The sequence below is a fragment of the Neovison vison genome, chromosome 10 (genome assembly GCF_020171115.1).
Source record: "Neovison vison isolate M4711 chromosome 10, ASM_NN_V1, whole genome shotgun sequence".
Taxonomy (NCBI): domain Eukaryota; kingdom Metazoa; phylum Chordata; class Mammalia; order Carnivora; family Mustelidae; genus Neogale; species Neogale vison.
In genome coordinates, this window is record NC_058100.1 from 31,325,339 (window position 1) to 31,351,799 (window position 26,461).

The 26,461-nt window shown below is 50.8% G+C and overlaps 1 protein-coding gene across 1 annotated transcript in view; it reads right to left on the reverse strand.

The window, feature by feature from the left end:
- The window catches only part of ADCY10 (adenylate cyclase 10), a 61,678-nt gene extending 36,730 nt beyond the window's left edge, over nt 1-24,948 (reverse strand). Inside the window, exons 1-13 of the mRNA XM_044266268.1 lie at nt 24,801-24,948; nt 24,059-24,163; nt 22,978-23,016; nt 22,652-22,795; nt 21,568-21,773; nt 19,864-19,960; nt 15,271-15,359; nt 12,566-12,757; nt 10,622-10,740; nt 9,535-9,611; nt 7,647-7,836; nt 5,175-5,230; nt 1,434-1,587 (exon numbers count right to left, since the gene is read on the reverse strand). Coding sequence (XP_044122203.1) covers nt 1,434-1,587; nt 5,175-5,230; nt 7,647-7,836; nt 9,535-9,611; nt 10,622-10,740; nt 12,566-12,757; nt 15,271-15,359; nt 19,864-19,960; nt 21,568-21,773; nt 22,652-22,795; nt 22,978-23,016; nt 24,059-24,163; nt 24,801-24,948 — 1,616 coding nt within the window. The remainder of the gene's footprint in view (nt 1-1,433; nt 1,588-5,174; nt 5,231-7,646; nt 7,837-9,534; nt 9,612-10,621; nt 10,741-12,565; nt 12,758-15,270; nt 15,360-19,863; nt 19,961-21,567; nt 21,774-22,651; nt 22,796-22,977; nt 23,017-24,058; nt 24,164-24,800) is intronic.
- Nucleotides 24,949-26,461: the final 1,513 nt, after the last annotated feature.

Sequence of the window (26,461 nt, forward strand, 5' to 3'; positions counted from 1 at the left end):
ATCTCCGCTCACGTGCAGCCTCCTGGAAACCCGCCCCGGTGCCCTGACGTTGGGTCCCAGACCCCTCTCTGTCATAGGTTCCCAGTCCTCGCTAGCACACTTCCGTCACCGACCCCACCGCAACCTGTTTTCACTCTTGCTCTCTCCTCCTCTTTCATGAGAGCTCTGTGAGGGCGGGGACCGGATATTACTCATCTTGGGGGCACTGACGCTTGTCATGGGTGACTCATGTCCCCCCCAATTTCATGTGTCGGAACCTTAGCTCCCGGTACCTCGGAGGGTGATCGTCCGAGTGATCTTGGAATAGGATCGCTATGGAAGGAATTATGTAAGTTAAGCTGAGGTCATGCTGGTGTAGAGAAGCCCCTAATCCAAAATCACTAGGGTTTTTATGAGAACACAGACAAGGCACAGGAGAGCACTATGTAAGGATAAAGGCAGAGACTGGGTGATGCTACTTCAGCTCTAGGAGCACCAACATTTGCCGGCCAACTCCTGGAAGCTGGGAAAAACCCATGGGACAGACCGTCCCTCAAGGCCCTCAGAAGGAACCAAGCAGCCTGCACCTTGATCTCAGACTCCGAGCCTCCAGAGGTCAGAGATGGTACATTTCTGTTCGTCGAGCCGCCCAGGCCGTGGTGCTGCGTACGCAGCCCCGGCAAAGCAATTTAGCTCTCGGCTGTTCCTGGAACACGGTAGTTCCTCGGTAATGGTCGGGATAAAAGAAGGAGAAAGTGTCTCCTCGTTATGAAATCTCTCCTCAGCAACATTAAAGATACAAACCAGCCCTTCTTGGGCTTGATGTGACAGTGGAAGAGAAAAACAGCTTATACTAGTGTACGGTTAAAAGCAGACCCCATCGTCCTCGTCTTAGTCACCGTCACTGGTCACTCTACCGAACACCACACGGCCCTTGCCGCGAGGTGCCACGTGGGCTGTCCCAGTGCCCTTGTGACGTTTCTCCTACGGAAACAGCTGGACGGTGTGAGAGAAGAACCTTAGCTCCGCCTTCCGAAGGCAAACCCAGGGGCCTCTCCTTCTCCATCCCCTCTCTCAGGGCTAAGTGGTTTCAACTAGCGGTCCTCTGGCGCGGGCCGGACACCTCTCTGGGCTTGTTCTTAGATCCCACCCAGCCTTGCTCTCCGGGTCCGTGCCGCCACGCTCCCACTGCACACCGGTGACAGAGAGGGGCACCCAGGCCCCGGCTGGCACCACAGCGGCATCTCAGGGGTCAGCCCAGCTTCTCATTTCTTCGTTCAACCTATTTATCGTCAATTATCCACTTAGTGCAGAGGGTAGGACACCCCATAACTGACAGGTTGTGGGAGGGTTATGTAGGACACATGACAGAAGGGAGAGGGGCACTAGGGTAAACGAATCCTTTAAGGACATTTCTCTGGGTTCCCAAGAAGTGGTCACTGCAAGACACCCACCTGTGGTTCTCTCCTTGGGCCAGATACTCAATTTCCATAAGTATCTGGCTCTTCCCGTATCCTGATAACCCTTCGTACATTAGGACGCGGCTGCAGTTGGACACCAAAAACTCCTTCATAGTGCACATGAAGTACTTGATTTCCTTATCACGACCTGTTGTTTTATTTTTTAAAAAAGGAGCAAACATAATCAACATAAAATAATCTAGAAACACAAAAAAAGCACCTAGTGATACAACTTCTAAAAATACCTTTGGAATTTCCATGGAATTGTTCATGAACTTTCTTGAGATCTTGTGCACTTTAAAAAATTTTTAATCTTTCTCTGGAGCTTTCCAGTTAACCATGTAGTTTTACAGTTTTGTTTGATCCCCGTAAGCCATGAGGGCAAGTACTTTTATAATGTTCATTAAAATATCCATGTAGCTTTAGCACAGAAAACCAAGATTCAGTGTGACCAACTGCTTGGATTACACAACCAGAACTCAGCCAACATTATCTGGCCCTGGAGCTTGTGTTCCTTTCCTTTTTCTTGTTTTCCGTAACCCACTAGAAGTAATCTGCAGATTTTTACATCGGAAAATAAATGTATTAAAGTTAGGGTTCCTATATTGAACAATTACAGACACAGTATTTTTTTTTATTTCTAATTTTGTGAAAGAAACTTGCTCTTTTTCAATGAGAAATTATCCTTATCCCAGGGCCACTAGAAACACGACTAGTGTTAAGAATATTCAATTTGCTCTTGGAAATCGTGTATAGATTAGCTCTTTCCTAGGAACAACCTTCATTCTTAGTAAAAATAAATTACAGCCTTTTTCTGATTATAAAGCTAACACATGCTCAGTATGAAAAATATGGAAAACTTAGGAGAAAATAAAGGTCACCATGGTTACCACCTGATGTGGTTATTTTTTTGACGTGTATTTAATGATATGTAACAGGACGCCCTGGCTGAAATCTTAAAGTCAGCCCGCGGTCTTTGAAACCTGGCGGTCAACAAGGAGGGGCAGAGCTGTCGTTTCAAAGAAGTGCACAACTTCCTGGGAAAGTGCCGGAGACCCTTTCAAGGCCGGATCTTCCTCCTCTGCTGAATTGGTCCCTGGAGTAAACGCATCCCAAGGCGTGAGCTAATGTCTATTGCAAAGCAGGACCATCCTCTAAGTCTGGATGCTTTAGACCAAGAAGCTAAGTGTTTACGTGGTGGTATAAATTTCTGGGCACGGTTTAGTGGGAACCAGCCCGCAGACTCGGTGGCTTCTTTTGGGTGAAAGATCCCCTTTCTGAAAGCGCATCTGCTCTCCGGTATTGTGAGATGTGGCCCGAGGCTCATGCGCTAACTCAGAAGAGGGACCCCAGACAGCTCTCTGTGCCCTGTTCGCATGGAACCCCTCCAGGTAAGACCTCAGGGACTGTCTTCCCACTGGATTCTAGACTAAAGTCGGCCGTCTTGACGTGAAGCACGTGCACCTCGCTTCCAGCTAAACCAGCCCTAAGATCTGGGGCTGTTGCACGTATTTTTGATCTTAAAAAAACACTTTTTTGATTATAGTTTTGTTGACATCTGTGTTGTTGGTGAGCATAGAAGGGCACTTCCTATAGTCCCAACTTCTGACAGTCTCTTTCTCAGCTAGAGCTTCGAGGAAAAGGTATGTGGGCTTGATGTTTGCCTCTCACCGAAGGAATCAGGGAGAAATTGTATATTGTGCCACTGTGTTCTAATATGACTGCCATATTGAGTCCTTGGTCTTGCAGAGGGCCCAGGACTTGCTGTCACTCACTACCACAGTGAGCATACCCTAGGCTGGACAGTAAAGCCCCAGAGGAGGGAGGGTGGGCATTCTTCCTCCTTTCCGGCCTTCGGGAGTCTGGGGCCTGGAGTTACAAGAAGTGATCGGACTCTGAAAAACACCTGCTGCCGACCCTCGGCCATTCTTTTAGGCTCTGCTGAAATCAGGATTCTGTCCTGACGTTCCCCCACAGTATGGGATGGAGCCTCCTCCTCATGGTCCTAATGCAGTTGGGCCCGGGATTTAATCTATGATGATGCTTTTAGGGATGTTCAAGTCTAACGGAAGGAATTCGCCAAGTGTTCTTAGAAATGGCTGCCTTCAGAATCCACGGACAGATCTTTAGGAGGGTCTCTCCCCAGAGGGTATATCCCTCCCTCGTTTTATGTCCACTTCCCTGTGAGGTCTAGTCCCAAGTCAGCTTTCTTATGATAGGGTCCCTGCCACCATGAGTCACAAAAAGATCACTGCCACTGCCAGATTTAGATCACAGATCTAAATGTAAAAGGTAAAACGAAATTTCCGGAAGAGAATCTTAAAAAAATTTTTCCATGACTATCAGGTGAAGAAAAATGTCTAAATAGTATATGAAAGTACTAGCTGTAAGAGACTGGTAAGCTGGATTACATTAGAATAAAATATCTGGGGGGCGCCTGGGGGTCTCGGTTGTTAAGCCTCTGCCTTCAGCTCGGGTCATGATCCCAGGGTCCTAGGATTGAGCCCCGCATCGGGCTCCCTGCTTGGCGGGAAGCCTGCTTCTCCCCCTCCCTGTCTCTGCGGCTCCCCCTGCTTGTGCTCTCTCTCTCTCTGACAGACAAATAAACACAATCTTAAGAAAAACGCACACACACACACAGAATTGAAAGGTAAGTGCAGAATGGGAAAAGTTACGTACAGGAAAAACAAGAGACTGTACCCATTTTTAGGATATACAAAAAATTCGAACAGATCTATAAGAAACAGAACCTAATTGAAAAATAAATAGCAAAAGATCTGTATAGACACTTTATAAAAGATGATGTCCAAAGGGCCAACAAACACCTGAAAAAGGAGCTCAGCCGTATCAGGGACATACAAATGGAAATCACAAGGAGACGCCACGATATACCCAACCGAGCCATTAAAATCAGAGACTGTTAAAACTAAGTTGTTGGTAAGGACAAGGAGCGACCAGAACTCTCATAATAACCCTGCTCGTCAGAATATAAACAAATACAGGGGCGCCTGGGCGGCTCAGTGGGTTAAGCCGCTGCCTTCGGCTCGGGTCATGATCCCAGGGTGCTGGGATCGAGCCCCGCATCGGCTCTCTGCTCGGCAGGGAGCCTGCTTCCGCCTCTCTCCCTGCCTACTTGTGATCTCTGTCTGTCACATAAATAAAATCTTTAGGAGAAAAAAATATAAACAAACACAGCCACTTGGACAATCACTCGGCATCTCCCGGCAAAGCTGTACCCGCCGTCCTGACCGCTTCCCCGACACTCACGCCCAACAGATACGCGCACGTGTGTTCACCGAGAGGCAAGTCCCAGCATCTTGACGGCAGCGTTTCCCACAGAAACCAAGAACCGGAAGCCACGGCAGGGCTGCACGAAGACGGGAGGACTAGCTGCGGCCGCGTACAAGACGGCGCAGACCAACGCACGAGCCCTACACCTGCCGCCGCCGGGCAGTGTCGCGGCGTAAAGCTGGCTGACGGGAGGCACGTGTGGTGACACGTTGGCAGCTTCGTTTACAGGACCCCCCAACAGGCCTGAGTCACCTCAAGTGTTAGACATCCTGGGGCGCTGTGAGGGCCCCCCGAGGACGGCTATTTTCCTACTGCTTTGCCTGGATGGCGGTTGTAGGGTCATTCTGTGGCAGCTCACTAAGTCGCAGACGGAACGTTGCTGTACTTCCTGTGTGTTTTGTCCTGGTTCGATAAAGAAGGTAAAAACCAAGGCCCACTACCTACCCAGCAGCGGGTAGCCCTCGTCCCTGCTGCAGATGAGGTACGCCATGCCAAACATGCTGGGGCGGAAAAGAAAAGAAGTTAGAGTCACAACAGGGAAATACCGACAGCGAGAGTTTCATTCTCAGCTCCCGGAAAGTCTCCTTCCCCTGACTTACGGGTTGCAGACGCTTGGGGCAGGAGAAAAGCGAAATTCTTACCTGGGAAGAAGGAGCCCAAACAACTTCGGAGCCTGGACAGTTTCAGTAAATGCCTGTTGAGTCTGCACTGGTGGAACCAAACCCCTTCCTGGGGAAACCAGTCACCACGACGGGACTCAAGGACACGCACGTGGCACACGGCATCACAGCCCAGAAAGCACCACCGGGCGCTCAAACAGCGGCGGCCCCTCTCCGGCGAGCCCACGCCTTGTGCCTGGCGTAGCTCCACGCGCTCTGCGTATCATCCTTGGCTCCTGACGAAGACCTCACCGAGACAGCCCTAGTATGTCCCTTTTACAGAGGAGAAAACCGAGGTGCAGAGAGTTTAGCTTGCCCAAGATCCCACGAGTAGTGGGGACAGCGCCAGGAATACCGACAAAACCGGCATCAAGCCGCCGGTGCCGGCGCTTGCCCACCGCGGATCACTTCTTGAAGGAGCCTTTCCAGGCAACGCGACCACTGCCTTGCCAGCACTACTGTACTGTTTTGTTGTGTCTCTGCTGCAGCATATGCAACATACAGCTGATTTCGTCTACTGCATACGCTGGCGCCTCCCTATGAAACCGAGTTTGGGGGCAGGCACCAGGCCCGGTTCATATTTGCACTTCTACACTCTCGTATTTGCAGAAATGGTACAGAAAAACTATGAGGCGGCCAGCCTTGGGATCGGGTAGTCCTGGCTTTCTGGGGTAGACGGACTGATTAACGGCCCCCCTTTTTCACCCCTACCTGTGTCTGTGCCCTGTGCTATTCACTCTGGGCTTGGCCTTGTGCATGCTTTGCCAGTGCGATGTCACCTGCCCTGACACAGGGACTCGAGACACGCTTGGGCGTTGGGCTCGCTCGCTCTCGCTGGCCCCATATTGCTGCGACTACATGCCTGGCGCAGGGTGATGCAGGCTGAGACACACAGGCCAAACCGTCCCCGCCGTGTCACCAGACTCCACAGTTACCCCCTGACATCGTCCTGGATCGGCCAACGGCCTGCTGAGCCCCAGGCATGGGAACAAGCCTAGTCAAGATCAGCCAAATCCAGCCCAGATCGGCTGAACCCACATATTTGTGGGACCAACAAATGTTTACTGTGGTCTCTACTAAGCCACCAAGGTTTTGCGGCTGCCCAGAACGCAGCCTTACTGCGGCATTTTGAAACCCGGCTTTACTCATTCCTTCAAATAGCGTTTTATTGATGGTCCGCGCATGTCATGTGCAGTGCTGCTCCCGGCAGCACTGTGTCAGGGCAGGTAACAAAGGTCCGCAAGGAAGACTCCTTGACCCAGCTGTAGCCCTGACTCTTTTGTCCGACCGCTGAGACCTGGATTCTAGCTAACACGAAGAATCGATACCATTTCCATGTCCCATTTACTCAGTCACGCATTCGCTACTATTGGTGCCCACTATGCGCCAAGCCTGGGAATATAAAAATGAACAAGAAATAGCCAGTCTCTGCAAAGAGCTCTCAATGTAGGAAGTGAAAAGCCTATCGGGTCAGTAATTGTGCGGGATACGTGCCAGAGAGGTACATCGAGGAGGAAACACTGGGCTGCCTGGGCTAGACTGGGCCCTTCCAGAGCCAGCCTCACGGAGGAAGAGATCCCTGAGCTAGATTTCAAAAGTTGACTTTGTTGTCCCCAGCAGACTGGGGATGGGGTGGGTCATGGAGAAGACCATCTATTCAGACAGCCCAGAGAAGGGGGCACAGGAGGAGCATAGTTGGAAAGGCAGGGACTACCCTGTATGTCATTTCAAGGAAAGTGAACATCATCACAAAGATGCCTGGGAGCCACTGAGGGGTTCTGAGTCCCCAGTGACACCCACACGTCTAAGCCAGGCTCCGGAGGAACGCGGCTCACAGCGGGCCGGCAGGAGCAGTGATCTCTTACTCGTGCTAGCCCCATTGAGGCCTGGCACACGGTTGACATGACCAGTAAATACTTCATGGTTGGCCACTGTGTCCATCTGGGTCCAAAGAGATACTCCAATGAGGGACCCTGTTCTGTTTGCACAACCTGTGGAGACTCGCCCACCAACGGTCAGTAATGAGGGTAGAATGGGGTCCTGCGCCATCTACAATGTCAGTAGGATAGAGAAAGTTGAAGGATTTTGAAATCGGGGCCTTGGTCTGGCGAAGGCATAGATTTTAATTTCATAACTTGGATTCAGATCTGACATGGGCAACCGATGGGTTCTGTTTTGGTTTGTTTTTTTTTTTTTGCTGTCTTAATTTCCCACTTCTTTACCAAAAAGTACCACAAAATCCACACCCCACACTCACACTTTCTCGTTAAGCCCCAGACACTGGTAGACCGGTCCGGAATCTGCAACACCCTTCATGACCTTCTTTGGAAGCTCTTTGAAAAAGTAGGCCGGGAGGTTGCTGCCATTGTAGGTGACGGAGTCACACGTCACAATCCCTGGGTAGTACATCATCATTCTGGCCGCTATGTTGACTTTCTGACCAATAACTGAAACAGAAAGGAAGAAGGCAAAGACCAGGGAGAAAACAGCCATTGAACAATTAGAATGTGATCCGAAACATACTGTCCCCAAGGGGCATCTTCAATCCTTACTCCGTGGGCCTCTCATGAATGACACAGAAGTCCTGCCTTCGACCAGCCTCGTTCTGCCCACGGTTTTTAAAAACTGTACAGGGAGTTAACCTGATTAGCTGTCCACACAGTTTCTACCTCACCTGGGAGGCCACGGGGACAATGTGGTCGGAGATTAAAGGGTCTTGAATATGGAGAAGGTTCTGTATGGGCAGTGACCACAGGCCCAAGGGCTCCCAGATGAGCCGCAGCTGGTCTTCTGTTATAAGACAGACAAGCACAAGCTTGGGTGGGAGACACTGACCTCCCTATGAGGCACAAAATTGCAACTTTTCATTCCATTTTCAAAATGAATCACCTTCATTTGGGAATGCCTTTTTTTTTTTTTTTAAGATTTTATTTACTCATTTGAGAGACAGAAAGAGCATGAGTTGTAGGAGAGGCAGAGGAAGAGGGAAGCTCGACGCAGGACCTGGGATCATGGTCTGAGCAGAAGGCAGACGTTTGACTGACTGAGCCACGCAGGCGCCCATTGGCAATTTCTTAAGATTGAGTAATTAGGGCTAGAAGGGGTGAGTGTGTAAGACAGACTCGGGGGATATTTTAAAGGGTAACACTAGTGTACAGGCTGAAGGAAGCCATGCAGCTTCGATCCCCATCTCTATCTGTATGTTAGCAAATTCCTTGGGCAAGTTAGTAGTTTTGGGCTCTCCCATGCTTTCATTTCCTCATCTGTAAATGGGGATGTAACAGTGTCCCTCTCAGGGGACAGTTTATAAAGATCCGTGAATGAGGAAACCCCGGTGGTTCAGTTGTTAAGGGTCTGCCTTCTGCTCAGGTAATGATCTCAGGTCCTGGGATCGGGCCCCGCATCAGGCTCCATGCTCAGCGGGGAGTCTGCTTCCTCCTCTCTCTCCGCCTGCCTCTCTGCCTGCTGTGATCTCTGTCTGTCAAATAAATAAATAAAATCTTTAAAAAAATTGATTATTAAAATTTAACCATGCAATAAAGCACGGTATTGTATCTCTATACCTAGCACCTAGCCCCAAAAGCCCCAAACTTGTGGTCAGTCCCGCCCCATTCCCACTGCCATCTGCTCTGCACCCTGCATTATTTAAGAAATCCTATCAGACATCCGGTCGTTTCAGACATAGCTCTTCCAGTATTCTAGATGTTTTGTTTCTGGATATCTTAAACGGTAATAGGGTAATAGGAGGGAAGTCAAAGCAGCGAAACCATGAGATAACATTTACTTTCTATTTCCTTCTGAGATTCGTGTTATTATCAGGAATACCAATATCCTTAAATTTCTTTAGAATTTTTTTTATGGGAATTAAGAGGCGTAGCTGTCTCATGTTAACGGGCAACGACTAGAAAGTCCCCTCATTCCAGGAGCCGAGAGCCCCACTGCTCCCTCGAGCACTACACATCTGAGAGCTGTGCAGAGCCCAGAAACGCGCTTTGCGAGCGTCGAGCTGCCTGTGGGCGAAGCTACAGGGCTCGGTTCCTCCGAAGACTATGTGCTCTACAGGGCAGGCCCACGCGCCGCTCAGCTGCGTCCGTCCTCCCACAGAGCTGGGGCCAGGTGCGGCGAGGTGAGCTAGCCCAGCACACCTGTGTACTCGTGTCTCACAGAGTGTCCGACGATCCCGCAGAAGACGATCCCGCTGGCCACGCCGATGGAGACAGTACTGGGGCCCGGAAGAAAGCAAGAGAGTTGTAAGGCAAAAGGGAAAGAAAATGGGCAGAGAGAATGTGGGGAGGGCGGGGACGTGACGATGCAGGGGGCGGGCAGGGAGGGAAAGGCTTTTCAACAAGTAACTCTTCCACGGTGGGGAGACTAGGGCCACTGGACAGGGTCTAGAGCTGTGAAGGGGGGATGGTTTCAGACACAGAACTAAGTCTTTAGAAGTGATAAATCAGTTCACTTTTCTGCTATTTTAAAGTATTCATCTGGGCCACTTTTCTAGAAAAGAACCTCTCATCGCCCCAAGTGGACTTTCAATGGAGAGTGGCTGTGGCTGGAGATAATTTAACTATCTTCGCTGTTGCTCAAAAGAACAAAGTCATTATTTTGAAAGGAGGTAACTCAGATGTAGTATGTGGCATCAAAAGCTAACTTCGTTGGTTCCCGAGGACGGCTGCATATACAGATAACTGGGGGCTGACACGGCGGGGATATTTAGAGCAGGGAGTGATACGCGTTCAAGTCGAGCTACAAGTTGGGTCCTTGGGGTGCTCGGGTTAGATGAACCCCAAGGCCTGGGCTCTCAGGCAGCCAGGGCTGGGGACAGTAACCCTTACTCATCTTAACCATTTTACTGTGAGTAGATCATCTGGGGGCCAGATCAATATGTAAATTTCCAGCCCAAGGACTCATTGTATCTCCTAATTATTAAAAATCAGTGCAGGTGTCCAGCTCAGCGCTGGTGGTTCAGCCTCTACCAAGAAGTAAGCCAGAGCATCGAGACACAACCCCATTCTGCTTTCTTGCAAACCTACTGCGTTTTGACTTTGTAAGGGTGTCCTTTCTGCACTTGACCTCTACCGTCCCTTTATCACTGCACCGGGGCTGGGTCAGCCCTCAGTAGTGAATGCAGACAGCCCTTCCCTCACTTCCTGTTCCCTGCCCCTTGTCTTCTCTCCCTAGATACTACAAAAGGCTCAGGGACCACAGGATGAGATCAGGGTCAACACTCACTGGATTTTGTGAACCTGAGAGCAGAAGTCAAATATATCCACGGCACTCTCCAAGGCATGAGTGACCTCGTCAGGAGCCTTTTCCCCAGGGAAACCAAAGACACAGAGGAAGGAGCAGCCCTGTGAGGGAGAGAGTCAGCAAACACAGCATGGTGACCTTTAAAGGGGACCAGCCAGAAGGCCCAGGGGAAGGTGGGCAGTAACTTTCCCTGTTGGGTCCCATTTCATCATGATTTCTCTCCTGCCTATTTTCTGTTTAGTAAATGTCATCTAACTTCTAGAGCATCGCCAGCAGCAAGGGTTCCAGCCAAGAACCCTTCCATTTTCTCCAGAGAGAATGGGTTGCCCTGGGCTACGGTGCCCCCACCTGCCTCTTCCCTTGCCTCCAAGATCTCCTGCTACAGGGTGTTAAGCGTCCGTGTGAGAAGCAGCACAGAGCAGGGGGAAGGCACCAGAAAGTCTGTGTTCTCAGGCCCCTTCACGAGTGTGGAAACGTGGGCAGGTACACTGTGCGAACTTCAGTTTCTCAGTCTGCGAAGGGACGGAACACAGAGCTGCCGAGGTTCCTTCGGCTACTAGGAGGAGAGTGTGTGTGCGCACGTGTGTGTGCGTGTGTGCACATACATATAACTTTGTAAACTATAGTATATGTAGACTTTTGTAACCTTGATGTTCTATTTGTAAACTTATGTATCACATGATATACATATACGATATAAACTTGATCTACAGTTACACCTGGTGAGCTATAATGTTCTTTTCAGCTATTGTTATTCTGAGGGAAAAAGGCTTCAACAGACAGCGCTTTTCCTTGGCATGACCTCAGCTGTTCCGAGCAGAGATTAAGCTCGGAAGCTCGAGGTCTTACTATCAATCCCTTAAAAATTATCTCAGTCAGATGCTGTTGTCTGTAAGGAAAGAGGACAATAATTGAGGACAATGGGCTACAAATTTCAATCTATGTCAAGCCTCATGAAATGCAAAGGAGATGCCTTGATCTCTTCAGCCCTCTCCACAGAGTCTGAGAGTCCGTCCTCGCTGGCCCGGGCTCTGTCTGGGCGGGAGAGAGGAAGCCCCGCTTCACGGCTGAGTGAGGACTCGGGTAGCCCTTGCTCCAGAAAGCCCCGTCGTGGAGGAGGGAGCGTGTGGCGGTCATCGAGCGCTCTGCTCACGAGATGCAGACACGCGCGCGCACTCACACGCACATGCACACACACGCACGCACAAGTGCACACACGCACACACAGGCGCACACATGCACGCGCACACTCACACGCGCACATGCACGCGCGCACACACGCACGCACAGGCGCACACATGCACACGCACACTCACAAGCGCACACGCACGCGCGCGCACTCACACGCGCACATGCACGCGCACACTCTCACACATGCATGCGCGCACACTCACATGCACAGGCGCACACGTGCACGCGCGCACACTCACACACGCACACTCGTGCACACGCATGCGCGCACGCGTCCACACGCGCGTGGAAACCCCGGAGATGGGGAGCCCATGCTCGCCAGCGCTTCCGCATAATGGGTCAGTCACCCCGTTCTCCTCCGACGTGATTAGGGGCGGATTAAAAACACCCCGAAGCAAACAAAACCAAACAGAACACCCCGAAGCTAGAGGGGCCACCCCAGCCCCTGCCTCGCTCCCCTCTTTGGCCTCCCTCCCCACCCCACCCCGTGAAGCTGGAAGGGGCACCTGAGGCGTAGACACGGCGGTTGCGGATTATGAGAAACAGGCTTCGGGGTGAGGCGGCTCCGGACACCTGCCCTCCAGGTCCCGGCGGCCTCGGCGCCACAGGTGCCCCTGCCGGGAGCGCGCGGCGCCGCACAGGCTGCGTCCGGGTCAGGACGGAGACGGCGCTTTCGGGGTAAAAGCGTCTCCCCCTCTCCCCGGCCGAGGGGCCCGCCCCGCCGCTCACACCCACCTTGTCGAACATGAACACTTTGTTGATTTGGCCTCGGAAGGCCCTCAGGACGGAGCTGATGTGCACGCAGGCGTCCTGGATGGCCGAGCCGATGACCTCGGCCTTGTCTTGGTCCTTAAACACCAGGTTCACAAACACGATGGTCACCGGGCGCAGCTCAGACAAATAGCCCCGGAGCTGCTTGTCGTCGATCTGGGGAGCGGAGAGCGGCTGTCCTCAGCGCGCGTCCCTGGCACCGGCTCGGCGTCCCAAACCCACCTCCACGACGCCGTCACTGGGGAGCCCCGCAAGGCCGCACTTCTCGGAATCGGGGCGCAGCACTGCAGACCCGCGCGCAGCGGAGCCGCGGACACGGAGCGCACCGTCCCGGCTCTCCAGGGTGCGCACCACGCCCTTGTCCCCTGCGGCTCCCCGGCGCCCGGGGGGCGTCCCACAGAGGGTGCTGGTCCTGTGGGCGCTCTCGCAGTTTAGGGACAAGAACAGCGTGTCACTAACCCAGCCTTAAATTTTCACAGCCTGGGACTGTCCAGGACACTCTCCCGTTCTATCCCACTTCATCTTCCGGTGAAACAAAATCAGATTATCCCCACTTCACTGGTGAGATAACTGAGACATGAAGCAACACTACAAGCTTCCCAGGGTCCCAGGGAGCCCAGTCTCCAGGCTCCTGTCCAGGGCTCCATTTACAACTCGCACCTGCGACGCAGCCGTCTGTTTCATCCCACTCCCCTCTGCTCCCCACCTTCGCCACAACAGGCCCGGGGAAAGGAGAGAAGCACATTCCCAAATCGTGCTGCTTATCACCATTCTTGAATTTTGTTAAATTAAATACATAGCAAACCAGTGGGGGAAAACCATTGCAGTTTCTCTCCAAATAGCACAAAACTGTCCTAGTCGCCATTGACAAAAGAGGGAATTGTGCGTAGGGAACCCTGCGGTCATGCCTCCTAACTGGCTGGGACAGTCCTGGTTTTACGTAATTTTATACTTTTCATAAAAGATGATTTAATCGGGGAACGTGAGTGGCTCAGTGGGTTGGGCCTCTGCCTTCAGATCAGGTCATGATCTCAGCGTCCCGGGATCCAGCCCCACATTGGGCTCTCTGCTCAGCGGGGAGCCTGCTTCTCCCTCTCCCTACCCACCCACTCATGCCCTCTCTCTCTCTCTCTCAAATAAATGAATAAAATATTTTTTAAAATTTTATTTATTTGACACACAGATTGAGAGAGAGAGAAAGATCACAAGTAGGCAGAGAGGCAGACAGAGAAAGGGGGAAGCAGGCTCCCTGCTGAGCAGAGAGCCGGATGAGGGGCTGGATCCCGGGACCCTGAGATCATGACCTGAGATGAAGGCAGAGGCTTAACCCACTGAGCCACCCAGGTGCCTTGAATAAAGTATTTTTTTTTTTAAAAGATGATTTCATAATGTCTAACGAATCAATGTGATAACTTTTCTTCAATAAATCACTAAATAAGAAATTAGTATTAAACAAAGATTTAAAGATGAAATCTAGCAAAGAAATGAGTTCAAAATGATTCCATTGGACTGTGTGCACCTCTGAGGATCTCTGTGCTCTAGGTGCAGTCTGGGTACTGTGGGGAAAGGTTGTCTTTGCCTGCTTTCAGCTCCCCCAGCTCTATCTTTTCAGCCGGTGTTTGTCATGCCTCCCCACAGCCTTCCTGCTGACTCATGGAGTCTATCTTCTACTCTGTTCCTGGAAGCCTTGTTCTCTGCTGGTTGCAGCTAACAAAGCGTAGTGTGTCCTCTCTCCTGGAGGCAGGGAGGGAGGGGTTTCCGGAGCTTCAGACATCTCAGGGGCCCCGCAGGGGCAGGTATGGGAGGCAGGGCTTTCAAATTGGGCTAAAGGCGGAGGGTGAGTTTGGCTACCACTTCCCACTGGGAAGGCACCCGTCCACTGTGCAGGCTTGCCGAAGAGTTCCTCCATGACACAACTGCATTTTGATGGAATTAAGGGTTAAAACATGCATGTATCAGGAAGATGTACAGCCTGTGCAAAAAAATGTAGGATTCGGACAGAACAAGGTTCAAATCCTAGCTATGTCTCTTACTTTAATAATCTCGGAAAAGTTCCTGGTAGCCTTCCAGGTCTTGGCTTTCTCATATATAAAATGGGGATCAAGCTCTCCAGCAAGGACTGTGAAAGACCAACACGTGAGAGCAGAAGGCCCGGGCTATGGTGAGTGCTGCGGGTCACACGAATCAATACGTTTAAGGAACCCTAGATCTAAGCCAATAAAAAGGGGAAATTTTAGGGGGTGAAGGTAGTTCTGGGCATCATAAGTATCTGTATTGTTAACTCCCAAAGCTCAAGATGAGGCGAGTCAGTGACCGAGAGAAACAGTGTAGCAATATGCTAATTCATTTGAGCTCTTTCCACTACGCTTAGACAAAGGGTGGCCACATGTTCTTGTTTGCTGGGAAAAAGTTCCCATTTGCCCAGTTGTATAAAATGCACAGTCCTGGTTTATGCCTGTAGTCAGAGTGTAATTATGAATAATGCCTCCTTTAACTCTTAAAAATATCCTCATTTGAAGAACAAATTTTGTAATCTCCTACACATGGAGAATGTCAGCCCCATCTTCTTTTAGTTCAGTGAAACATTTTACTGGCTACTGGATTTCTCGATCTTTCCTGATGTCCAAGATCCCTGATAATAAAAGCCAAAGAATCAAGTGTGCAGATACCTGCTTCAATATGCTTTCCATCACATACTTTTGCAGGGACATCTCCAGCTCAGGGTCGGACTCCAGCATGCACGCAAGCCTCAGGAGGTCTAAGAGGGCAGAAGGAGGGGCAGGATCAGAAAAGCAAGCGTGGTTCTGCAGAGCTAGAGACAGGAGTCTCTCTGTCCCCGTTCCCTTGGGTGGTGGTCTTCACAGTCCAGTCACGGACTTTGGGACACCTCGTGGCCAAAGAGAACCAAAGGAAGTCCAATGAGAGAGTCTTTGAAGTTGCAGGTTTCCCCGAATTCTGTCACATGGAGCTCCAAACCGTTATACTTGTCATCATGCTTTGGAATGTGGGGAGACTTTTCCTTTCAGACCTGAGCTAAAGCAATGGCCACAGGGATGCGGACAGACAGATAAGAGGACAATAAGAAGGACGACAGTCGGAAGGGGCTGACGGAGGAGAAGGAGAAAGATTCAGGAGACTTCTAATCTCTGGGCTTCTCGCTCCCGGTTTGATAGCAATTCGATGTGTGAATCTGGACAAGTCACCTCACTGCCCGGGGGGCCCCCCATTTCCTCATCGGAGAAAATGGAGGTTGACGGTTTTATACTCAAGAATAGACTAACAGGTGGTGGTAGGAATGAGCGCGAAGAAATAAAAAAATAAGGGAGAAAAAGTGGCGAAACGTTTTCAGCACGTAATAGAATAACAATGGTGCAAAAAATGAGATGAAAAATAAGAATGAAGTCTGAAAAGGATATAAATTTAGAAGGAAATTCCATTTAGCCCATTTATTGAATATATCCCAAGCCTACTGTATTCAAAATACCATGCTAGGCACTACGTGGGAATAAAAAAGTAATGAGGAAGCTTGGGCAATTTCCTAGAGGCACTTCCTCACTGGGCTTCCAAACGTTATATGCGTGGAAACGCCACACAGAGAAAGAAAAGCTCAAATGGGCGAATAGATCGTAAAAAGGAAGAAGTGGTCAGTGTGAGGTGGCCAAATCGGGGACGGGTTCACAGGAGAACTAGACAATTCTACTGCATCTTGAATGACTTCTGGCATCTTTCTAGAAGGACTGAGGAGGGCATGCCTAGCAGAGGGATGGTGTCAGTGAAAGTTAAGAATGAGGACAGGGGTGCCTGGGTGGCTCAGTGGGTTAAAAGCCTCTGCCTTCAGCTTGGGTCGTGGTCCCAGGGTCCCGGGATCGAGCCCTGCATCAGGATCTCTGCTCGGCGGGGAGCCTGTTTCCTCCTCTCTCTCTCTCTCTGCCTGCCTCTCTGCCTACTTGTGATTCCTGTCTGTCAAATAAATAAAATATTTAAAAAAAAAAAAAAAGAATGAGGACAGTGCTTTAAAGGACTGGCGAAGATTCTAGCCTGGCTGGACTCCCCTGGGAGTACTGGAGATTAAGAAATGATGATGGGGACGTCGGCTGGGTAAGAGCCTTACTCTTGGTTTCTGCTCAGGTGGTGATCTCATGGGTTGTGAGATCGAGCCCTGTGCAGGGCTCTGTGCTCAGCAGGGAGTGGGCTTCAAGGGTCTCTCCCTCTGCCCCTCCTTCCACTTCTCTCTCTAATTAATAAATAAATCTTGATTTTTTTATTTTTAATTTTAATTTTTTTAAAAGATTTTATTTATTTATTTGACAGACTGAGATCACCAGCAGGCAGAGAGGCAGGCAGAGAGAGGAAGAAGCAGGCTCCCTGCTGAGCAGAGGCCCGAGGTGGGACTCGACCCCAGGACCCCGAGATCATGACCTGAGCTGAAGGCAGAGGTTTTAACCCACTGAGCCACCCAGGCGCCCCTAAATAAATCTTTAAAAAACAGGAAGAAGAAATGATATGGAACAGATTATGGAGAGAGACAAGGGAGCAGGAGTTGTTATAAAGATCTGGGTTAGAGGCGCCTGGGTGGCTCAGTGGGTTAAATCTGCTGCCTTCGGCTCAGGTCATGATCTCAGGGTCCTGGGGTCGAGCCCCGCATCAGGCTCTCTGCTCAGCAGGGAGCCTGCTTCCCCCCTGTCTCTCCACCTGCCTCTGCCTACTTGTGATCTCTGTCAAATAAATAAATAAAATCTTTAAATAAAATAAAATAAAGGTCTAGGTTATCACAGGGGCAATGTGACAGAGATGTACGTGTGCCTATGGGAAAGTCAAGAATTTGGCTGGTCCTTGTTCTTGGTACCTTGGTACCTAAGTCTCTGGAATTTCTCAAGTGATGGGATTGTCTGTTCTTCTTGGACCTTCAGACCACAGCTGGGTTTCGGCCAACGGGGTCTCAGGATGGGGCCAGTTGTGCTGAAAAATGGCAAGTGCGTGAGGAGAGGTTTGGGGCTTCAAGCCATGTGGTATGAGCCTGACCTCCGACTCTGACGAGGGCCATGAGCCTGAAGAGTGAGTCTCATCACGTGGCCAATGAGTCAATCAGTTACGTCTACTTAGCCAAACCCCAATAAAAACTGAACCCCCCAGAGCCAGGGTGGACTGGTTGTGGTTGGCGATCACACAGCGACGTGTAGGAAGGGCGATGTGCCCCGAGGACACAGAAGCTCATGGCTGGGACTCTCCAGATTTTACCCTAAGTGTCTCTTGATTTGGCTGGTCCAGATTTGTATCCTTTACAATAAAACTAAAATCGTGAACTTAGCTGTTCCCTAAGATCAATGAGTCATTCTAGTGAATTATTGGGAGCCCTGGGGGAACCCCTACATTTACAGATAGTTGGTCAGAAGTTCAAGTGGCCTGGGGGTCCCAGAGCTTGCCACTGGTGTTCAAAGTTGCCGGTGGGGGGGAGGGGGCTTGGAGAGTGCGTAACCTTGAAATCTGTGCTAACTCCTGGTGCTTACCATCAGAATTGCATTGTGACACTGCAGTGCCCAAAGTGAAGCCTGAAGAGGCCCTGTACTGAAGGCACCAGTAAGACCTAGGAGACGGGATCGGGTAGAGCTCAAGGGGTGTCCAGTGGACCTTCTCCATCTCTGGAGCTTTTGGGTTCTTGGCCTTTCTTGGTCAATTCTGCAACAGTTTCCGTCCGCCCAACCTCCTGCCCCATGACATACTACAGCTTAGTAAAAGTATGATCTACTCTTTGTAATGTTCAGAATATCTAAGACCTGTGTGTAGATGGCAGGGAAGGATAATGATTCAGACATGCTCCTGAAGTTCCAGTGTGCAGGAAGAAACAACTATGGGAGAAAGACGAGTAGCTCAGAGCTTAGACAGGGTCGAAACCAATTCTTAGGCCCAAGCCTGTGGTGCTACGTCAGCAAACCAAAACTTCAGGTACTGTCACGTCCCTGGAAATGCCCCACTTGACCAGAAACGCAGTCTATCTAGCCAGCCAATCCCCAAATGCCAAGCCAGCTTCCGGCTTCTCAGCCCAAACAAGGATGACCATGTGGTCCTAAGAAGCTGGATATTTTCTACTTGTTGCTTCCTTGTTCTTTATTGCTCATCTTATAAAAGCTGCCTTCTGCCCCATTTTGCAGGTCTCCTAAAGAAAGATTTGCGTTTGTTTTTGTTTTAGTTTTGTTTTGTTTTTTTGCATCACCTAGATTGTCTTTAACCATTTTTTTTTTTTTATACTTTAACCATTTTTTAACAACATGTTAATGTTGGAGTACCTGTTTGGCATTCAGTGGAGATGACCCATGGGCAGGTTTTTGAGTCTAGAAATCAGATCAAAGCCTGGGCTGGATTCTGGCAGTTAGGGCTGGATCTTATGTGAGGCAAGCAACTAGCAAGACCATGAGTAGTGCCTCCTTAAATTTCGCGCCCGAGGCTTCTCCTTTCCTCACCCTAGGCCCAGTCTTCTGGGAGTCCTAGGAATGAGGAGCACGGATGAATAGAACGGATCTCCAAGAGGTCGGTAGGAAAGACTAGAGGGTCAAGGACAGAGCCCTGGAATAACCAACATTTAAGGAATGGGAAGGAGACGAAGCAAGGGCAGTGGAAACAGGTGGCTTAAGGTATAAAAGCAAAACTGAGAAAGAATATTCATGAACCCAAGGAAAGAGGAGAAGCTCGTGTCCATAAGAAGAGAGTAGTCTAAGGCCAACCCGCTAGGATGAGGCCTGAAGAGAGGTTACCTGCTTCGGTAAGTTGATGGTCACTGGTGGCCTTGACCTCAACAGTCTCAGCAGAGGGGAGAAGTGGCTAGAAGCTAGATGTCACCTACTCTAGCCGCTAGAGTAGGTGAACACATGCCCCTCAGGCACATGCAGTTTTCTTGCAAGTTTCCTGGGTGAACATTAAATAAGAAGCCAGGAGGAGACACAGACATACGATGACTCTTGAGAACTTTGGTGGTGAAATTAGGAGGGAAAAGTAGGGTTCACAGAGGTTTTATTTTTCCTTTCATCATGGGGCAGACCTGCACATGTTTAGATGATGAGGGGGAGAGTCATTGCCAGAGCAGAGGAGGGGGGCCTGAGGAGGGTACTTGGAATCAGCGTCCTGAGGAATGGGAAGGAGGTCCCTCTTGTGTGCTGCTGAGGACCAGGAGCCGTACTGAGAGCCAGTTATAATAGAGCCCTGGGTGTTGGTAAGACCCTACTGACCACTGGTAAAGGCAAAGGCTCTTGTCCATGGAGTGTACTTACTTTTGTGGTCACCAGAAGGATAATAATTCATGAAAGTCATACACTTTGTGAAAAATTCATCAAAATTAAAAGTAGAAGGCGGTTTTAAGAAATTAACCTAAATAAAGAAAAAAAAGAGAGAAGATTTTGGTTATTCCAAGGGTTGTCTGGTCCTTTGAATAGAATTTCTCAGCAGAAAGGGAAGGAAGTGTGCTTCTGAATGTCCAGGACAGGGTAAACAGAGACTACACACTTAGACAACAACAATCTTTCATTTGGATGTGATTACATTAAAAATATTTCTGATTATTTCATAAGATCTCAAACTTCAGTGTGTGCACACAAGGCCACACTAGAGGCTCGCCTGCGTACTTTTTCACTCTTAAAACTTTCTTCTTTCTTTCCTTCATAACATTTTAATGTAAATAAGACCGGTTAAACCATCTATCATTTCTTTCTTATATCATGAGGATAAAGTTGGACAAAGGGGGCTGATGCCCAAAAAAGTAGCAGGCGCATCCCCAGCAGTAAGAGTCACACCGTGGGAACCCCGTGCTGTGGTTCCTTGAGAATGACACAAGCTCGGCTCCGTGCTGTTCTTGCCTCCCAGCCCAGGTGAGTAACCTCAGTCCAGGAACGAGAGAGGATCAGGCAAAACCAAATGGAGGGACATTCGTCAGGACGGTCAATGCTCTTACTACGTATCAAGGTCAAATAAGGAAACACTGAAGAATGGCCATCGGTGGCAGGAGACTGAAAACAACGCCAAAACGCAGTGTGCGATCAGGGAGAGTGCTGGCATGTTCCACCGAGAGCCTGCTGTAGGAAGCGAGTGAGGTCCACCGAGGCCTTTGTTCAGCAAACGGTCGTGCTGCTGTTGGTTTTCTGGCCTCGACCACTGCACGCTGGTTATGGAGGATGTTAACCTCTGGGGAAGCTGAGTGAGGAAAGTCTGCACTAATGTTGAACTTTTCTGTGAGTCTAAAAGTCATGAAGATTCAAACAGTTTCTGAAGGTCTAAGGAACGATCCCAGAAGTCAGGCCCTGTTAGCCGGCGAGGTCGCGCGGCCCGGGTGCAGGCGGAGGGCGGCCGGGTCTGGGGTGCACACTGATGCCCGACGTGGGAGAGCCTCCCGCCTGCCCGGCGGCTACCCCGATCTCCACCTCCCGTCGGCCTCGCGCTCCACTCCGGTTCCGCCGGGGGCTCAGCCCTCCTCCCTGCCGCACAGGCCCGAGCCCAGTTCTCCGACTGGCCGCGCCCCGCGGGCGGGCCTGCTTGTAGCCCGCCTTCCACCCGGGCGCCGAGCTTGCTGCCGGGCAGCGCTGTGGGGAAAGTCCCTTCCCGCGCTGGACGGCTGCCCCCACGCCCCTCCTGTCCTCACCCGCAGTGATCCGTTCCTGAGTCGGGACGGTGTTGAGTCGGGAAAGCGACGGCCGAGGGCAGCCTCACACGACAAGCCTCCGCTCCCGGGGAGTGAGCAGGAGACCCGTCCTCTTCCTTCCCCGGGGCCCTGGCTCCGCCGAAGGCCTCCAAGCCCGAAGTCCACCTCCTCAGGTAGCAGAGAAGCCTGACCTCCTGCTCTGGAGCGCCCGGCCGTGGCTCCGGGACGAAAGCCCGTCAGCCTCACTCAGGCTCCCGCCCAGGAGCCTCGCACGACCTGCCTTCCCAGTGGCTTCCCGGCACAGACCGACAGACCCTTCTGGAAGCGGCCGCATCGCACCTACCTTAACAGCCCTCTGATCCGGGATCCTCTCAATTTCGATCATGCTCCGGTCGCAGAGCTGCCAGCAGTTCGGTGACAGGATGACGTCGTTCATCTGCGCCATGTTCTGTGCCAGGCGCACGTCCTCCACCGCCTGCCCGATCACCAGAAAATAGTTGCGTGTTTCGTCTCCGAAGACCAGCATGGTGATGTGGCCCGCGGCCAGCCCTGGCGAGGGGCAAGCACAGGAAGTTTCCGGGTCAGTCCCCGGCACAGTCCGAATCTCGTGTGACGGTGCTACCCCGGAGCAGGTGCTGTTTCTGGGACTTGTCGGGGGTCATCGGATGCGTGCGCCGGCCCAGACCTTCCGAAACTCTTCTTCCTCCCGAGCTAGAAACTCAGCTACTGGTTTTCACCTTCCGGTGACGCCTCTCGCTCTGCATGGCCCTCTCGGTCCCCAAGTTATTTTACCCCTTTTCAATCTGTTTGTACTACGGAGCGACAGAGAACAACTTTAGTAACTCCTTTTGGAGAGGGTCTGCGTTTTCTGAGGCTGAGGCTTTGACTAAAAAGAAACCCTCAGGGTTGAATGTGAGGCACCAGCCAGAGGGGAAAAGGTTGGGGACAAGGAGGAGGTATTTTGACGGTCCGGGCCCCACCCCGACAACGCGCCCTCTGACTGTCTTCCACTGAGAGCAGGAGGTTTTGGTACCGGAGCCCCCGAAGACAGAAACGACACACGTGCGAGACGCCCTGTGTGAGGGCTGAGGTGAGCCACGGCTCTGTCAGCAACAGCAGAACACGGGTTAGTTTGCGGGGCGCTTAGCATGGGCCGGGCGCTACCCGCAGAGCTCCCGCTCCCGTGCTTGTAAGGGCCTGCGAGGGGGCTGTTAGGAGGAGCCCAAGTTCCTCAGGGTTCGCCCAAAGCTTAACCGCTCGGGGAGGGAGCCCCACTCCTGGTTAGCCCAGTTCCAGAGTCCAAGACGCGCCGGGTGGGCCGAGCCCCTTCGCTCCGCTGCATTCTGGGTTTCCGCTCAGGGAGAGATGCCTGGGCGTGGGGACCCGCTTCCAGAAGGCGGGGGCGACTCTCTGTTCTCGGGCCTCACCGATCTTGACGCGCACGTCCAGGCCTTCTTCAGCCTCCTGCGTCTCAAACAGCCCGTGGATCTCCAGGCTGCACTTAATCACCACCGTGATGATGTTCTCCAGCTGCCTCCGCTCCACCTTCCACAAGGCCAGCAGCGCGTCACCTGGAAGGGACAGACACACCGAAGGCTTCGGGGCTGCCCGGGCGGGGATCTGTTTTGTCTGAAATCTATACGGACACTCACTCCTCCAACACGCCTCCAGCCAGCCCCAGCCTTCCCCGAGGCGCCGCCCCCGTCGAGCCACAGGCACTCCTCCCTCCCCCCACCTCAGCGAGCCCCCCTACCTGCAAATTTTAAGATGTCTCCTCCAAAAATTAGCACTTCTGAGAAAAGAAGAAAACAAGGTAAATTAAACTCCAATTTCTTCATCTTCATCCATGGAATAGAAATTCAGTCAAGAGATCAGTTCGGAGACTAAACTTATCCTAGAGAAGCGCCACACACGTCTCTCACGCCCACTGAGCGTGACAGAGCGCAGCGTACGGCATTAGCTGGGTGCGTGCTCTGTTCCCGTGAATGGGAAGAGGCAGGAGAGAAGGTGGAATTTCCGGTGAGGCCTGCGGCGCGACCTGCGCCCATGACAACGGGACACTCTTGACGGATCAGGACACGTCTTCGGGGGGGCGCGAGTGGGCGCGGGGCGGGATTCCACGGAAGTGAGAATCCGGGAACTGGGAAACCACTACGACAGTCAGCTCGGGTTTTATTACCAACTTCCCTTTCTTTTGGGCTTTACGACGGAAGTGGGCGTTTTTGGCTCTTATTTGTGCCTCCTTAGAAATCTGTTGAGCCCTGTTGTGCTGAGTGGGACACAAACAGGAATTAGACAGTTTTTGCTTCTAAGGAGCATTAACTTGTGTCTGGCGTGTGATGTTAGCCCGTCAGCCCGATGAAAGACTAGACCCTGAGTTTACCTTAACAGAGTAAATATTTTTCTTCATGAACAGTTCAAATTGAGGTTACAAACAAGATGGTAGGCGGAGGTTGAAATGTCAGTTGTGCTTCTGAGTTCGTCATTAGAAGACAGAGCACTAATGAGTTAGTAAAACTCGCTTGTTTTCGTCATGACGACATCTGGGTTGTGGCGACGCTTGCTTTTTCGAGTCACTGAATGTAACTGAAGTTCTTTAAAGGGAACCTCAGAGTCAGTCTTCCAACTCGTGCAAACACTCTCTCCCTTAAACAGTCTGCGCTGGTGAGGGGTGATTACTTTCCATCCCTCGCGCTGTATTGTATTTCAAGAAAGACTGGTTTCTTACACATTTCATGAGGAAAACAAAGATCGCATTCTATCAGGAGATAACCGGGAAGTACAGGAAGACGGTCAAGGAGACATATTCAGGTCGGAAGCCCAGGGGCACTCACTCTCCACTATTGCGCTGATGTAGTGGTTGAGGATCTCCACCAGCTGCTCGGCCCCTCGGTCCATGTACATGGCCGTGCTGAACTTCTCAGTCATGGCGGTGAACCCTGTAACAAACGTCCGCCTCATTTCCTCGGCCGCTTGGAGGAACCAAACAGCCAGGGGAAGAGGAAGCCACTGGAGAGCACTGAGCCCTAGCTTTGAAGAACGGGCACGGCTGCTTCTCCACGGCCTTCGGCTGGTCCACGTCAACCATGGAGCCTCCCATCGACGCTTATTATTTTAGGGGTCAGGGAAAGAGGCCCGCCACCTCTGCCCCCAGATTTCCCACCGTGTACGGGGATGACTGCAACTCCTTTAACCGGATACAACTTCCATTCCATGGTAACGAAAACACAGGAAACGGAAACATGTCTGAAGAGGTGACACGTTTCTGCCAAGATGTAAACAACACCTGCGGAGGTCAAGTGTGCCTGGGCTGTGCGTGGGGCTGGGGAGCTGGACTCGGTGAAAAGGGACACGGAGCCTGAAGTTCCAGGCCTGGGACTGGGGCATCTCAAAGCTTTGCCCATGACTGGACATGCTGGGGAAGGGAAGACGCAAGGGCCGGCACACGGGCTGTCCCTCCTCCCTCCCGTCTTCTCCACAGGAATACGTCCTGTAACAGGGTGGAAGCTCAAAGGCACCCCCTGTGCAGGCAAGCCCTGGGCGTTCACCCACATCAAAGATTCCCTCTGTGCTTGCCTGAAATATCGACAAACATCAGGACTCCATCAAAATAGTCCACAGAGGGTCGCTCTGGAGAGAAGTCTCCGTACACGATGAGGTCCGGTAAGTGAGCCGCTATCCGGACAATGGCTCGGTCCTGGGGCTCTTCTCTTCTGGAGCTCATGTTCAGGGCAAACGCTCAGGAATTTGTGGTCACAGCAAACTGTCCTCAAGTAGACCTTCTACAAAGAAAAGCTGAGGAGGCAGGGGCAGTAGTCACTCCATCTGCGCCCCTTGGGCTTCTGTCCTCACGGCTCATCCTCCTCTCTCCCTCCCGTCCGTCCTCGTCCGCTCTTTCTCAAAAGAGAAGTGCCGATGTGGGTTTACGTGGGTGAACATTTACATAAAGGTGAGAAGCAAAGCAACGTATCACATACTAGCAAGTAAGTGTATATTAAGGTATAGTCTTAAATTACGAGAGGGAACGGATTCAAAGGCATGAGTGTGCGTAGGGCTTCAAACTGAAAGTTAAAAGGCAAATGTTGAAATTTTAATTTACTGCCCAGTTAGTTCTAAGAAAAACCAGAATTTCCTAATGCCTTCTTTTAAGCTGTTGGGGTCAATTAAATGTTCATGCCTGAATGTTGTAAAAATCATGCTCTATCCCCGTGAACAGAAATGGCATACCCAACATTTTCAGAGCAATCCAAGTTCCTGAAAGAAGTGATACAGATCTTTTTTTAAAAGATTTTATTTATTTATTTGACAGGCAGAGATCACAAGTGGGCAGGGAGGCAGGCAGAGAGAGGAGGAAGCAGGCTCCCTGCTGAGATGTGGGGCTCTATCCCAGGACGCTGGGATCATGACCCAAGCCGAAGGCTGAGGCTTAACCCACTGAGCCCCCTCAGTGATAGAGATCTTAAGAGCATTAAAAGGGAAAAAAGAAAAAAAAAGGAACTGTTCCTGATTGTCAGGGAGGAACTAGTTGGTAATTTCAATCAGACAAGGTCATACTGGGGTATGTGAGAACGTTGGAAGGAAAAAGTGAGATACATAACATCTATCATAGGCTTAAGAAAAACATTTAAAAAAAAAAGGGAAACTAGTATATTTAGCAAAGTCTAAAATGTAGAGAAACCTCTAAAATTGAGTACTAAATATTAAGTATTGAATAACCTTTGAAAGGAAAAGCCCTGGCAAACTCAAATATTAAGAAGTGAATAAAAGATAGAGAAATGTGCACCTAAGGTTTAAAAAAAGAGGGGGGGCAGCATTTAAAAATTCAATAAAAACCATAGCATGTCTAGGAACAGCTAATAGAGAACAAATAAATAATTGCAGATCGCGCATTTGGAACGTGTCACATGAACTTACAGGGGGGTGCAGAGGACGGAACCCCCAGAATGAGCTGGAACTGAGGGAAAATGCAGAGGTTAAGAGAACTTAGAGGGAGTTTTAGGCGTTATTAAAAGCAAGGAAATTATTACAAGAGGAATAAGGACAACATTTCTGCTGTCTTCGCTGCGGAGAACTGAAAAGTACAGCAGAGGTTGCTGAGAAAGAACTGAACTCCAAGCTACGAAGGTAGAAATACAGCCCCCGGTCACTTCAAATAAACCCGAGTAGCCAGCCCCAGGGAACCTATGCTCACAGACAGGAAGGATGGACCGATGCAATCTTGAGAACAAGAGAGGAAA